Raw genomic sequence first — 16294 nt, 5'->3', positions numbered from 1 at the left:
GGAGCTTAATCCCGGTTTTAATGTCGCAATTAGATACGGCGCGTTGATTAATATTAGTAGCGGCACTCTGCTATCGCTTATCGAGTTTTAATCATATTTCACCTTACACGGTATAGTTAGATAAATTTAACCTCGCATTTGAACCTCCGCGTCGTTTACCCTATTTCCCGAATTTCTAAAAGTTCAAAAAGTTCAGGGAAAGCCGCATTTATTTTAATAACGATTAAAAATAACGACTTGTGTTTCCAGCGTTTCCATCGTTCCAGAGTTTTAGAATTCCCATTATTACATTCTATTGCATATTTTGAATACAATACGCATAATCTTTCGGAAGACACATTACAGACTTGTGATCTCGAGAAACGCGACGTTTTCCCGTCCTGTCTTTTAGGCTAGACTGGAAGTAGTTGACAGAAAGATATAACATTGACTATGCGCATTTCTTTTATCTATTATGAAAGAAACTGCAGGACAAAAGTCCTGCACCAAATGCTCCTCCGAGCACATACGTAGATCTTTCTCCCCGAGTTTCATCAAAGTGTCGAGAGCGGTCAAACGCGTCTACGTGAAAAATTTCGACACCAAAATTCTAACGAGTGTGTCAACCTGCCCCAGTCTCCTCCGATTAATCACCGAAAGCGTCTGGAAGGAGTTGAAGATACATCAACGATGTAAGCAGCTCATCCTGTATATGTATATATAGCCGCAATCTCCGGCATAATTTATTCCAAAACGAAATGCACACACACAGGTAGAGTTGTCGATAAAGACGGAGGGAATGCTGTTCGGCCTTCGTCACGATTGATCGGTGGCAAAACTCGATTTCTGGAACACGGCGAAGGATAGTAATGTTATGCGGCAAGGTGGTCCTCCCCCACCCGCCCACTCTTTCGCTCACCTCCGGCAGATAAAAGAAGGCCATAAACTGCAACGATTTTGGAGCGGCTTGCTACTGACCGAATGTGGGTGGCGGGTCATTCCCTGCCGTTGTAGGTCATATATCTCGATGTATTTTATGGTGACCAGCGCCGCGATGTTTCCTCTTATTTCCTTTACGGCTGAAATAGTATTCAGCTGGGCGCGTTGTCGGACACGGTATCACTGCCGGGGTATCTACGCCGCGCGATTTCACGCCACGTCGAAATTTGGCACTTTGTGCCGAGCGTAGATCACGCCGCTTCGTATATTGCCGGTAGGTGTCTCCTTTTGCTGATATCTCTTCCTCTCATTGCTCTTCTTGGTGCTCGTTAACTGCGGCAATGCCCGCGGCATTACTTGTCACATGTCTTTGAGAGGCAATTTTTCAATTCGCACGAGACTGCGTAAGGAAGCGCGTTGCCAGTCTGATTCGTGAATACTTTGCACAACGCAAAGCCGGCAATTTGCGATCCGCTATATTTAAGCTCTTTATTTTCAGTCAGAGGGAAGAAAACGTTATAAAAATTGCAAATCGCTCTGCGGTACAACGAGAGGAAAAATAAGACAAACGTGATAGGTAGGTGGATGCGGCAGAGAAATGCAAGAAGTTGAAGAAGAGACAGAAGAAGAAGAAGAAGAAGAAGAAGAAGAAGAAGAAGAAGGAGGAGGCGAAGAGGAAGAGGAGAAAGAACGGGAGAAAAGTGAAGGTATCGATGTGGTGGGTAAGAGAATGAGACGGAGCAAGAAGGAGAGCGAGAACGAGAGCGAGAGAGAGAGAGAGAGAGAGAGAGAGAGAGAGAGAGAGAGAGCGAGAGAGCGAGAGAGCGAGAGAGCGAGAGAGAGAGAGAGAGAGAGAGAGGAACAAGGAGATATCTTAGAGTAGCTTGTGCTACCAGGAGGAAGGATAGGAGGGGGAGGGAAGCGGCGCCGGGGCCTGTGTCGAGGATGTCTGGTTGGCAGTTCAGAGGCGCCGACCCGGTGTCCCACGGCGTTCGTTTGGTATTTCATTAACACCTCCGCTAATTATTTTCCTTTTTTTGCCGGACTCGGCCAGTTTCGTAGTGGAATCGGGAATGCACCTTACAAGTCGCGGTGCCTCCTCCTTACGTCGGCCACTTCGACTGTCGAGCAGGCGGCGGGTACCCTTCGTGCAAGCCCGCGAGTGTATACACGGTACGCTTATGCACGCACACGCACACGCATACGCGCGAAAGTGCCTACAGTCGTGCGTTTTGGGTAGCGGAAAAAAGTGCGCTGTCGGGAGAAGTAGCGCGCAAATTTGCGGGCAGCGGCATACGCACATACACACACACACACACAAACACGTACCGAGATGCAGAAAATTGTTTCGCAACGTAAAGTCCGCGAGCTACGCGGCTGCGCTTTATCTGCACACGGATGCAACGGTGCGCGATCGATTGAGAAATATCAGTGATTGAAAACACTCGATGCTTCTCACACTCATAAAAGTGCAAATTCCGCAAGCGAGCAAAGGTGCCTCTCGGATCACGCAAGACTCGGATTCTCGATCACTGGTGATCCGCGAAGAAAACGAAACAAACCGGAAGAAGCCACGAAAAAGAAAAATTGGAATCCCAAGAACAACACGCGTATCATATGCAACACACGATGCACCGATGTCCAGACGATTTTCGGAAAATTTCACCGGTGCGTCTGAGACTCGACACGCATATTTCATAAATACACTCGCGGAGCAGCGTTGCGCGGGCCGCGAAGATTTCCCCTCCCGTAGCCGTCAAATCAAACCATTTGTATGAACTTGAACAGCGACGTATCCTTACGAATCTCTAACCACGAGAGAGATAAAGCGCGTATACCAGCAAAACGTCCGCACAGCCTTTCGCATAACTCACAGCCCGTCCATTATCGCGTTTTCGCTCGGCGAGAGCGCGTACGCGTTGCTGTACTTAGTCTATCGCGGCTACCGACGCGAAAGAAACGAATAAGTAACCGCGCACGAGCTCGCAGACGGAGCTCCACGTGACATCGGCAATGAGAACTCTACATTAACGATAAGCGCTCTATTTCAGCCCCCGAGTGGAACGTGCGTGTGTTACTGCCTCCATGCACGAGTGTTATTATCGTACGCGTGTGTGACGCGAGTTATCGGGACGTCGATAGACATCATCGATCACCCGGTATCATCGCGTCCGATGGTCTTTCTCAACAACGACGAGCACGACCACGACGACGAGGGTCGCACGGAACCCCGTGAGCGCATCATCAGCCGTGTTCGTGAGAGATGACAAGCGTCGGGACGGCTGGCCGCGCTCTGCACTGCGCGTCTCTCTGGGCTCTCTCTCTCTCTCTCTCTCTCTCTCTCTCCCTCTTTCTCTCTCTCTCTCTCTCTCTCTCTCTCTCTCTCTCTCTCTGGGCTCTCTCTCTCTCTCGGCGCCGCTTCGCCGATACGCGGGCACCGCGCGGTCGACACTAAATTTAGGATGTACGTTTAAATGAACGAAAGGCAGTCCTTAGATATCCCCTGTTGAAATTTATGTAGGTGTTGGCCGTGGCTTTTATCAGTCCGGCCGGCATTCCTGCCCGTCCACTCGGCGCCCTGGCGTCGCCGTCCGAGCAGGTTCTAATTCGTGCGACTCCAAGTCGCTCGCACGCACCTCACCCCGCTCGCTCGCTCGCTCTGTTCCGGATCCACCCTGCGGTGGATGCAGCGGGAGGAACTGGACGAGCGGACACCGCTCGCCGACGACGATTCTCACTTGGGCCTCGTGACGCGCTCGCGACCGATTTCGCCTCGCGGTAAAGCCCTCACCCTCTTGCCTTCGAGCCCTTGATGTATCATTTTGGCATTTCGCTATCGGAATTTTCACGTGACCGACGGACGCCCGAGTCTCCAACGAAAGTGTTTCTCGAGTTCTCAATGTACTAAGAGAAACGAGCGGGGAGGGGGACGGGGTTGGAATAGGAATGGAAAATCAGGCGAAAGAGACGCGAGGGAGATGTTGATTTTATATGTTGTTGTGATGTATGTAGCGTACGCGTCAATCTCGAATTATTTAACCGTTTCCGTTAATTGTTTCCGTTAATCGTAATATTCAATAAATGCACGTTCAGGCCGCAATCTATCGCCGTTGTATAGCCTCAAGGATTTTCATTCATCCTAACACTTTTTTTACACATACTAATACTGTCAATTTATACACTCCACTGTGATTTTTATATGTTTTGTATACTTTTATAGTTCTATATAATTTAGTACACCTCTGGTCTGTTAGCCAAGCTGATGAGTGGAAAACTGTTTCAACAAGCAGAGAAAAACAATGGGAAAATCAATGTGTCTGCGAGATACATTGCGACGGCTTATGGGTGAAAAGTATCGCGACGATTAACTGTTATATCAGCGATATCGTAAAGACGTAACGAGAAAGGCAGGAATCGCGCTGCGGCTGTGGAAAATAAATTTACGCTTCAATGGATTAGCGATCACGTGCATAAGAAAGACGGAGACCCGTTTCAAATCGCATGCGAGCACGTTTTTTGCGGAAAAACGAGCGAAAAAGGAAATTAATCAAATTACTTTATGCGAGTTGAGATAACACGCTCGTGGTACGACTGTCATTCCAACTGTCACGCCACTTTAAAAACTCGGGTAAGTCGTAGCAAAACTGCCGTTTTAATGAATCTTTTGCGATTGCCGAGTAATTACTTAGCGGCTGCGGACCGTATAACGGAATAAGTATTATCGCGATCGTGTTTTCGCCCAAAGTTTTAGTCGAGCTAGCTCGGCGCGGCGATTGGACGAAATGATATCGGTTGTGTATAAATACGATACACATATGCAAAATACACGCACATACACTTGTTTGAAATTTAGAAACTGAAATAGCTCCTTGAAGACAAACTTCTTTAATTCGATCGGTCGAGTGGCATCTATAGCTATACTAAAGAATGTAGAAAAATATCGCGAATATAGAATTCCCATGATATTCAAATTAACGATGACAATAACGGTGATGACGCGACAATAATGTATGTAAAGATGTACAAGATGTACTACATATATTATGTAACAATAAAAAGAACATCATCTCTTCTACGCTTGGACGCTTTTTATCGTCGATAATTCATCGACCTGTTGAACTCAAATGCGCCCGCCACTCGTACCCCCAATAACGAATGATCCACGTTTCCACGCCGTCGGCACGACGGTAAAAGAAACAACAAACGTGTTACTCGCGTACTTTCCACTCCTGATATTCCCGACATCATCGAAATACCGTTTCGCAAGCCCAACGTGACAGAGACAGTTCGAGGCCTCTCGGAGGGAGTCGAGTTTTCAGGAGCGCGCAGACCCCGACGATTGAGACCTAGACGAGCCCCGAGCCTGTTGCGTCCGCAGGCCATCCTTACGACGAGCGTCGTCGGGCCAACTGACGAGCCTCGCAAATTTCTCCGGCGGAAAATCGTCCCGCCGACGAGATCGGCGACGGTGATAAGCGGGAGGAGGGGGAACGGCGGGCGTAGCTTGTTCGTGGCCGAACAGCGATTACGCTTCTTTATAAGCGGCCCGTTACGATAAGCCCTCTCTCGAACCACGGCGGCAACGGTCCTTCTCGTTAGACGGGTCTAATGACGGGAAGCACAGGTCCCCGCGCGTCGTCGCCGATCCCCGTGTTGTAAACCGGAGACTCGGCAGGTCTGGTGGCCGGGCGCCGCCGGCCAGCCCCGATGAGCTCGGCTCCGGCTCGGGCCTTCTGGACTTTCTCGAGGCGAGAACAATGACCAAGCGGCCTGCGGACGCAAGCCGTGAGCCACGGCCGACGCAATCGCGACATCTCCGCGTCGCGTCGCGTCGCGTCGCGTCGCGTCGGAGCGGCTCCTCGTCAACGTGTCCTCCGCCGATTCTCCACAATAATTTTGCGAAAGCTATTCGACCGCACGCGCGAGCGTGGCCGCGATGTCCCTGGCGATAGGAAGAGGTCTGATCTGTTTCCGAGCGATTCCGTTATCTAGTCTCTTCTCATCACCTAGCAGAGACGTTTCCGAGACAATCGACAATCGCAAAATGTGGACTTATGGCGGGGACTAAATGCGCCGCAATGAGACTGTATGTAAGACTTGACTTCTCCTTCGGGGATGCTCATATCACATCGGTGTGCGGATCCTTTGGACACGTTAAATTTTTCTGCTCTGATCATCCGGTCGTTTTCGACAAGATATTATATACAACGTTGTTATGAATAAACGTTCGGCACAAAGTTCCGCAAGAGAAAGAGGAATCCCGTTGCGCGATTGATCAATGTCACGTGTCTGTGTGACTGTAATAATAAATAATTTCTTTTCCGATCAATTCATTCCTGAAGAAGAGAGAAAAGAAGAGCGGATCTATTGATTGATGATCGCGAGGTTCGGCTCAAGGCAGCGCCGGAACGGCAGACACGAGTTGAACACAAGCGTCTCTTAACGTGACGCCGGCGGACAACCGGCGAAAAATCTCCCGGCATTTCTGAGCGGAGCGACAAAGAAAGACATTTCGGTCCGTGTCGAGAGCGCGCTCCGAATGTGATGAGCGCGCGGAAGAAAGAAAGAAAGGGACGTCCCGGACGGCCGCATCACACCAGCCGGCTGTTCGACTGGCTCGCGTTTGCCTCTAATTCGCTTGAGTGCAATGACGTGTCTCGGGGGGGTACGGTAAACGCAACACGGTCGTGTCGAGTCGCTCGTGTTACGAATGATAATTCGTAACTCTGACAATTCGGCGATATCCAGTTTGAGGTCAGTCGGAGTCTCTCGGCCGGATAAGCTCGTAACAGATGAAACAATCCGGCAGTTTGATCGCGTTGAACTTCGGCTCGTTTAATTGTAACTTGATCACCAGCGAGATTTCTCCGCCGTTGCCGATGTCGCGGCTGTGAGACAATAGGATACGCGACTTCCAACGCGATTCGTTGCCGTGGACGAATTTAGAGGATCTCCCAGCTCGAATTTCCGCTCGCGGACTTTCGACAAGTCGTCGCGCGACGATCACGCGCGACGGAGATCCTTATCGCGCGTCAGCAACTAGCTTAATCAATCGATCGCGCGATAAGTCGCGAACGTTATCGAACGTTGCGTCCGATGCGTTCGCGGTATGCCCTTCTTCTCACGTCAGGCGGCACGCCTTTGATCCCTGCAAAGCATTGATTTTTCATCTGGTTGTGACGTATGTCACGAGGAATATCACAGATAATTCTGTTTGCCGAGTGATTATCACTGTCGTTCTACAACACCGAAAGAGAAAGGAAAGAGAGCCTCTCCGTGTATCGGTATATCTCCTGGACAACTCGTCGTCATCGACGCGTCATCGTCGTCTCGTACTCGTCGTTAAAGAGAGAGATGGGCGATCGCGGTGCAATAGCGAGTGCGTAAAGACTCGTCTGAAAGTATTATCTCTGTACACGACGAATGGAAACACATAAGGAGGAATCGTCGCAGCCTCACATCGCGACATAAGAGGTGGGGGGGGGGGGCGGGGGGCGGATAGAGGGCGAAAGGCAGAGACAGAGAGAAATGAGAGGAAAGTAAAGAAAGAGAGAAAGAGCGGATTCCCGTCGAGACACTGATAGATGTCCACGCGCTCCGATAGAAAAGAGGCCCCGCGTCTAATTCAATTGCAGGCCGCCGTTCCGCAAACACTCATGATAATTCAATCAAGCCTACCCTATGACGTTATATCCACTCTCCGCCGCCCTGCATGGCCGGTCTAACCCCCGCATGGCGGCACCGCGGAGGGTGGAAGCTGCGCTCGTAATCTCCGTATGAGAACATCTGCACTCTAATCGGCTGATGATATCCCGCCGAAACCGTTCGCTCCCCGCTTCTTACGCGTACACGCGTCTCTCCTCTCACGCGGACGAAATAAATCGTCCGTCAGTATAAGCGTCGGACCGAACAATTGGGATTAGGGGTCCAGAGGGAGGGAGGGGGCGGGGGGGGGGCGGATTGAAAATTAGCGCAGATCGCCTTATCTTCGGAAATTTAATATCGATTATGCGCGCACACCGCCACGCCGACGAGAAGAGACTGTCACTTTGGCAGTTTGGTTGAAAACTGGTTCTCTCTCGGTCGCCCGAAAGCTCGCTCAAACTCCTCGCGAATTAATTCCTTCCGCCTGTTTACGACCGAAGGAATCGCTATTCGACCTATGCGGAATTGCGGACCAACACTCTCGTCGTTCTACGGTCTGCCGATAGTTCTAGGTGTAGGTCGGGTCAACGCAGAGAACAGTTCTGTGTCGCACGTTGCGGCTCCGTCGAAGCCGACCACGCAGCAACATCGTTGAGCTAAGAGAGAAATATAAATCCCAAGGTAAGGAGGGACAAATGCTTCTTCATGTTATACCAGCAACATTTCGGCGAGTCGAAACATGTAAGAAATATCCTGCAAGCGCCTACGTGGCGCCCCGAATCCCCGCAAGGACCACGAAGTGCGTTGGTCAGTTTTCCGTCAGTTTTCGCGAAGTGTCGGTCGTGTCTCCGTGAGAGCGGCGTGAGAGCTCGCTGCACTTCATCGGCCGGATGTCGAATGCATCAGGAGCCGGAGCTCCAACTTTATCAGCACGTTCACGCGTCTCTCCTCCCGATCCCTCGCGATCGCGTCTCGGAATATCGTCACATTAGCTTCCGCTGGCGGACCACTTGTCAACGTCAACACTGCATCTTTGCGAGTCTGGCCGCCGGTCGTGTCTTTCCGGCCGTTTATTGTTTCGCGACATCACGCTTCGCACGGAGAAATAGCCGGGTAAACAAAGCGTCGGCGTGTGCCATCGCGCTAATTACATCGCGCATATTCGCTCTAATTAGACGCGACCGTGTGACTTACAACACGACTGGGAGAGCCAGAGCGGCGTGCGAAGCGACGCGCACGTTCGCGCTCGCTTGATACCGGTTAGAGGACGGAGGACGAGGGCAAAAAACAAATATTTAAATATTTAACACTGACGTCGAGACGGACGGTATATGCGTCGGTGAGCGGCCGAGCGTGGAATCCCGGCGTTAATGTCCCGGTCGTTCCCGATGCACGGAATGTCGATACCGCGCGTAACTCTGTTTCAGGGTCTAATCATGCAAATGTATGAGCCGTTAATTAAAAGCGACGTAAACTGTATTTCGACCAGGCGGGACGCGATGCGACGCGACGCGAAGGGGGGGGGGAAAAAAGAGAGGGTCGACATTTTTGCGTCGCGCCACCGCGACATTCTGCTAACGCGCGTTCGCGTTTGAATTTTTTTCGTCGGGCTGCGAGAGCGAGCGAGCGAGCGAGCGAGCTCCTCCTCCCCGAGGTCATTACGCATATCGATACGGTGCTCGTAAATAGAGGACAAAGTTGCAAATTACGCTGCGGCGTAATTTGCGACGCAGCCACATGAAGGGAGTTACCATAAGAGGATAGTTGTCGCGAGCGTACCGCGTCACGCGTGTGTCTCCGTGTCGTGAGAAAATTGCGTTACAACCGCAACGGTCGACGTGGATCAATTGATATTTCACTCGTACGGGCCGCCGATACGGTTCAATTTCGACGGCCGGCCGTGAGTCTCGCGACTCACCGACCGGCCGGGGGTGCGTCGCGGTTTTCTTCCTTCGAACCGAGAAATTGCGAGTCGAGTCGTCGTCGTCGTCGTCGTCGTCGTCGTCGTCGTCGTCGTCGTCGTCGTCGTCGTTCGTATTCGCCGCGCATTGGGCGACTTTGTGATGTGACTGTGTGACAGCGAAGTCGAATGCCAGAATTCGACGGATCGCACAAATCGGACGAATTTAAAGGAGAGTTTCCCCTCCTGAAGTCATTTGTATACTCGCCATCTATACGCACGCTTACGATTAATTGTGCATTTGGTGAGAAAGCTACCTGATTCTTTAAAGAAGGCTTTACTAACTGCTTTCTTGTGTGTTTGAACTGTCGAGAGTGGCGGAGCTCGCGCTGCTTATTACGGCGCCTGAGAGCGCATGTGGTGCAAAACCGGCCGAGTCTATTTCTGATCACGCGCGTGGCGGATCGCGCAAAGACCATGTTCCGCGATTAGATGGCAACAAATGAATTAAATTCATAGAATTCCGCGCAAATCAAAGAGATCGCGTCTCGAGGAGCGCTTTAGATACTGTGGTATCGAGTACAGTTGTCCGATTGTGATAATCGCAACTGAGATTACGCGACGCAAGATTACACATTTTTTGCCGCGCGACCGCGCGAGATCTCATCGCAGAATGCTCCAGAACGGCCGAATATTCGCACTGGCGAAATGCCAGGGTGTGCTAAAAAATTTCGAATCTATTTTATTCTAGCCAGACCTGCTTAAATTGTCGCGAACTTGCCGCTTTCGCGCATTAAACACCTCGACCGACGTTTGCTCTCGAGACGTTTGCTCGTCAAAATGGCAACCGAACAGTCACAAGTCGCAAGTACGCTTTTTGCACGTTTGTCATCATCGTTATTCCCAGACGATCCTGAATTCGCCGAAAATTACATCGATTTCAATTCCCGCAGATACTTTATCGTGCGAAGTCGCAGACGCCAACTTCCAATTCCAGCGTTAATTTAATTATCCGTCGTACCCCGGCACGTTGGGCTTGCTTCTCGCAATCGTCGACTTTAATTATTCATTCATTTTATTGCACATTATCAAATTAATCGCGAGCATAAATTAAAGACCGCGAGATCCCACCGTGACGCGCACCGCGCCGCGTCGCGGCGGTGCGAACTCAGGCATTCGCCATTTTTATTCGCGAATAAAATATAGCGTCGCAATGTGTGTTATGAGAGATAAATACGGCAGATATTAATGTTGTCCCACGATAATTGCGATCTCGTCCTCGTGCCCACGCGCGCGCGCGAAAAACACGTGTTATACAACGTAATACTACAACATTTAATTACAGAAAATCATCGGCGAATCGTTTCGCGTCGTTAAATATTCTATGCATTTGATTATGAAAATGCGATAACTCGAGTTAATAATAAACGAGAACATGAGCACGCCCGGCAGCACGCGGAAAAGACTCGTGCAGACCGCGTCTGCGATCGTGAGGGATACGATGCGCACCCACGTCGGGATGCGTCCAACGAGAAAGCGATCGTTTTCTTACACACGGAGGGATTTTCTGATGAAATGTGCGGATGCCTCGGCAATTCCCACTGAAAATATCAGAATTCTCTATTGAAGTTAATGAAAAATCTTGATCATTTAGACTGAATTCTGATAACTGCAATCGGAATTCCCGAATCGTTCGTACCTCACCAGAAAATTGCTTTATTCAACGAAACATCTTCCTCTCCGTATTTTCTCCGTAGACGCGACTACGCTGCAAACCCGAGTGTGTTACTTTGACACACATATAAGCTGAGGCTTTCTTCACGCGTTTCTTGTCGTCTGAAATCACGTCATTTGATGCATTTCGATATCACTTGACGCGTTTAAACGCGCTAAACGATGTGATTTAAGACGACAAGATACGCGTAAAGGAAGCTTCGGCTTATACGCGTTAAAATAACACACTCGGGTTTGCAGTGTATTCTCTTTATATTGTTACGTATCAAAACGGCTATTTTCAACGTTTATTTCCTAATGTATTTAATCGGATATTTGACTGGATAAAGAAATTAAGAGTCGGATGTCGCGGATATTTTTTTCAGTGCGTCTATTCACTATAAGTGCGTTTTTCGCACTGTAAATTGTATGCTAGAGCAATTGTTGCAACAGTTGAAAACGATATACGCAATACATATACACACACACACACACACACACACACACACACACGCATCAAACACAACACTCAGAGTTATTTTTTATTCCAGTTTACAGTGTAAATTATCAGTTTATCGCACGACAAGAATGCTTTATGCATTCTTACTTATCAACTATACGTGTATGAAAGCTTTCCGGTAATTACAACGCCATTTACGGTGTAGTATAACGTCATTACGTCGCGGAGTATTCGTACTGCTCGGCTACTTTGTCGGTCTTTCGCGTGGAAAGATCAGATAAATCCGTAAATCAATACTGTCAATTGTGCTTTCTGCCTACATCAAGATCGACGTAATATTTATTACATTTATAATATCACGACAGAATCACGGAAAGATTAGACGAAGTATTTTGTAAGATATACGCGTAAATCCCAAGAAGAATAGCGTGTTTAAGTGACGGCAATGACTCAGATGACAAATATTTTCGTTCCACTTAGATTAAGGTCTGTTCTTTTTAGCTAAACCAATGCTGCAAAGGAGCAACCTCGTCCCTTTTCTCTTCAACGCGCTATGTGGCGCTGTTTCGCTCTAAAGGCAAGAAATGCAACCCAATTTAGCAGAAAAGGTTAGACCTCATCATCGGGTCAAAACAGACTGACCTTTTTCTCTTTTTACCTGAACTAATGCTGCGCTGAAAGTTTTCTCGTTCCTTGTCCTCTCGACGTTTATACACTTGTTTCGCTCTAACGGTGAAAAGTGCAACATAGTTCAGCTAAAAGGAAACAGACCTCTGAGGGTGCGTTCTCGTCTCTAATGGGTACTCACTCTGCGTAGGATCGCTGGGCTCGTCCTGTATATTCACCGGCGAGATCTTCAATGATCTTGGAGGGCCCTGGAAGCCGATGGGCCCGGGCCCCCCGGCTGCGCCCACCCGCTGCATTACGCCGGCACCCCCTATTTCCGCAGCTCCTCCACTCCTGCGCACCTCGCGCGACGGTTTTCGAGCAATCTTGAAGCTTTCGTACCGACCACCGGCCGTACCCCTCAATTCGCGAAACTTCAACGGCGCTCGCGAACGTCTACCCTTCCGCGAGTATGCCGAGATATCACCACCGGCGGTCAAGATCCGCGACAAACACGGACGACCGCTTTCCCCCTCGTCTTGTCAAGATTTCCCAGCACAAGAACTACAGTATATCCTTATACGATTAAGGGACGTTGGAGAACGTCTCGAAGCACCCCTCGGCCGGTCAAACGTTTGATGTCGATACTCGTGTCAGGATTCACATTATAGCCTCGTCGAAACTTGAGGTCTCTCGAGGCAGAAGGTGAAAAGAAGCCGAATCGCTTCGGGCATTCGTCGATTCACGACTGATTTTACACGCAGCTTCAAATATCCAACCTGATGCGTTATTCGTGCCCCGGTATGTCGACTCTTCGAGGTTTGTTCAGGACAACCGGTACTTGCACAATTTCTCGATTCACTTGGTATTTCGACAATCTCTAGCCTCGCCTGGAGATTCGCTTAGTTCGTCCGGTACTTTGGCGTTGCTGTAACGGTGTCGTAGCTCCAACCGTCTCTCATTCTTTCACTTCGCTCCCGTGAAGTCTTTTCTGGATTACTCCACTCTTTCGTGATACCATCCTTGCTGCATGTCAACTCACCCTGCAAGTTTCGCAAGCGGCACGTCGCGAATTTCGGTCACTAAGCAACCGAGATGCGACCAACGTGGCACGTATCAGACATTTAACGGATATCGCGATCCTTGTGGCCGATTTCCTCACCCTTACCAGCGAAACGGGTGCTCCCGAGTCATCGACTGCCGCCCTAACCTCTGGGGTCTACCGGCGGAGGGCACAGACCGATTCGCGGGTGCGACACGTCGCGGCACTTGACACGACGGCGCGATTATGTTCTTATCACTCACTATTAACGCGCGGTGAGAAGAAGCGGTGGCGACGGTGAAAGCAAAGACGAATTCTCCATTATCGAGAGCTGCGATGTACGAACGTAGTGGAACGAAAAAGGCGGACAATGGCGAGCGTGAGCAAAAGAAACAATCATTGTGGCAGGCGAAGGCGGACGAGACGTCGAGGAAGGTAGAGAGACCGCGAAAGAACAGGAGGAAGGCAGGGGGTAACAGCGAGAGGCAAAGAGAGGAAGAAAGGGGAGGCCGAACTAAGAGAAAGAGAGAGGGGAAGAGAGAGAGAGAGAGAGAGAGAGAGAGAGAGAGAGAGAGAGAGAGAGAGAGAGAGAGAGAGAGAGAGAGAGAGAGAGAGAGAGAGAGACACAGAGGGAGGGAAAGAGAGAGAGAGAGACAGAGAGAAAGAGAGACAGAGAGAAAGAGAGGGAGAGAGAGAGAGAGAGAAAGAGAGAGAAAGAGGGAGAGAGGAGAGAGAGAGAGAGAGAGAGAGAGAGGAAGAGAGACGCACAGTTGCACGAAACTACCCCAACGAGACTGACGGCGCGGGGCCCTGGGAGCCACTGACTGCCAGTTATGTAGGTGTCTCGCTATAGTCTGCTCGAGAACGCGACCCAACCTAACCGAGCTGCCAACCTCCCCCTTCAACCATTATCCGTTCTCTCACTCGTGTGTTCCCTCTTTTCTCTCTCTCTCTCTCTCTCTCTCTCTCTCTCTCTCTCTCTCTCTCTCTCTCTCTCTCTCCCCCCCTCTCTCTCTGTCTTGTTCATGCCGACGTCTGCGGCTGCAACCCCCCCTACTACCAACGTACCCCGGACTCTAACCTTTCTCCCTTCCAGGTACGGGCGTCCACGCTGGTGCGTCCTATCGAACGCGAGAGAACGGCGCGCGATCCCGACCGGATTCGTCCACGCGGTGGAGTCGACGCCGTCCCGCATCCACGCCTCCGCGACCCCGGCGAGCCGGCAACAAAATGGCCGACCGCGCATCTAATCGATTCGCGTGCTTGTCCTCTCTCTGCCTCCTCCGTGACTCTCGCATCCTTCTCCTTGCCGTGCAGGACGCCACGAGTCCACCTCCATCTCGACGCTCTCTCCTCCTACCGACGTTTGCTTTCCCTCTTTATTTTTTTTCTTATCCATCTCTCTCTCTCTCTCTCTCTCTCTCTTTCTCTCTCTCTTTATTTCTTGATCTCTCTTTGCCTCTCCGTGTCTCTCCTACGCTTTAACTTCTTCTGCTACCCTTCTTTGTACGCTCCCGGTTCGCCCTTCGTTGTTCCTTTGTTTCGTTTCTCTTTCTCTTTTTCTCGGCCCCCTTATTCTATCGCTACCGATATGTCGTCGTATTCGTCCGCTCATCTTCATCGACGTATTTTTTCCTTTGCCTCTCTCTCTCTCTCTCTCTCTGTCTCTCTCGTCCTTTTTGGTCGTACTATTCTTTAGGCTTCTATATGGTCTTCATTTCCCTTTCTTCTCTCTCTATCTCTCTCGTTTCTTCTTGCATCCTTTCTCCGATGATCTGCCTTGCTGTTCGATGTCGGCTGAGCGCTAACCAAACGGTTCGGTATCTATAGGGAGTTTTTGCAACACCGTCTCTCAGATACGGTAAACATAAGTCGTAAACGTTATTCGCTCAGAAATAACGTCGCAATGTACGCGACCAATAGCATTCACGATTTACGTTTACCGTATTTGAATGATGGTATTGCAAAAACTCCCTTATGTCGTACTTGTAGCACGCTACGCTCGTGTTCGCCCGGCTTCAGCTCGCTTCAGCTTTCTCTCCTCGCGTTCCTCCCTTGTTTATTTTTCGGCTGTTTCGCAGTTGCGCCGTCGTGCCGACGCAGCTGCACCGTTCATGACTTCCCGTGCATGGAATCCCTGCAAAATGAATGGCAATTCTTTGCCGCCGAGTACGTTAAACGAAAGCTTTACTTCAAAATAATGATCCGAATTGAAATTGACAACGATGAATTCCGACAAGACGCCAGTCAATGCGACGTGTGTTCCTTTAGAAATATCTTGTGAGATCTTCGCTCATCCAATTCAGTGACAACGTCGAATCAGGTTGAGGAAACAACATGCTCATATGTATCGAAAAACAGAATAGCCGAATGGACGAAATGACGAACTTCATGCTACTAAAAATAAGCTGCTTGAAAACCTGCAAGAACAGTCGTCCTGTTTTATTAATGCTTTCACTAGGTTTGCCTCTTAACTCTTGCAGAAATTACTCGCTTCTCTTAATCTCTCTTATACTCACCTCTAACATATTTTAATCTATTCATTTTAGCTTCACTTGCAGTTTTACTCGCATTACAGACGCATAAGTCTTCTCGTTCTTCTCCTTCTAACTACTAAACTACTCCTCTTGTGTAGGTTATATATTTGTCTTTTGTAGGGCAATACCGCGTTTTTTCTTCTTCTTACCCCCCTTTTTATTCATCCGCGATGGATGTGACGTTCGGTGCGTCTCGTGCTTCATCCTGCATCCAAATTCTCTCTGTACTACGTCAGATCACACGTCTCTCCTGAGCCGAATGACAAGTCGTGCAATACAAGATGAAATATGGGCGTTAAATAATCCCAAGGATGTCGTATAGAAGGACATTATGCATGCAGGAGGAGCAAGCTGCAAGGTTAACAGTGCGATGAAATATTTCCGTGCGTTGGCACGAAAATCATTATAGTAACGCGATCGCCGAGCGCTCGGCATCGCTTGAAATGATTAAAGAGACACGTCGATCGTCACGG

General features: G+C 49.7%; 1 protein-coding gene across 7 annotated transcripts in view; it reads right to left on the bottom strand.

Annotated features, from left to right (window-relative positions):
• tup (LIM1_Isl and LIM2_Isl domain-containing protein tup) overlaps positions 1-14683 on the bottom strand; it is a 32320-nt gene extending 17637 nt beyond the window's left edge. For 3 of the 7 annotated variants that reach the window (XM_011137784.3, XM_011137783.3, XM_025299413.1), the window contains exon 1: positions 12445-13817. In XM_011137784.3, coding sequence (XP_011136086.1) covers positions 12445-12559 — 115 coding nt within the window. In that variant the 5' untranslated portion in view covers positions 12560-13817. Of the gene's footprint in view, positions 1-12444; positions 13818-14052; positions 14094-14365 lie in introns of those variants that run through there. The other 4 variants (XM_025299410.1, XM_025299411.1, XM_019840489.2 and 1 more) reach the window with 4 other exon arrangements.
• Between the last annotated feature and the right edge of the window lie 1611 nt (positions 14684-16294).

This window comes from Harpegnathos saltator, unplaced genomic scaffold (assembly GCF_003227715.2).
Source record: "Harpegnathos saltator strain DR-91 unplaced genomic scaffold, Hsal_v8.6 scaffold275, whole genome shotgun sequence".
NCBI lineage: Eukaryota > Metazoa > Arthropoda > Insecta > Hymenoptera > Formicidae > Harpegnathos > Harpegnathos saltator.
The sequence above is the reverse complement of the archived record's forward strand: the minus strand, read 5'-3'. Positions and strand labels throughout refer to the sequence as shown.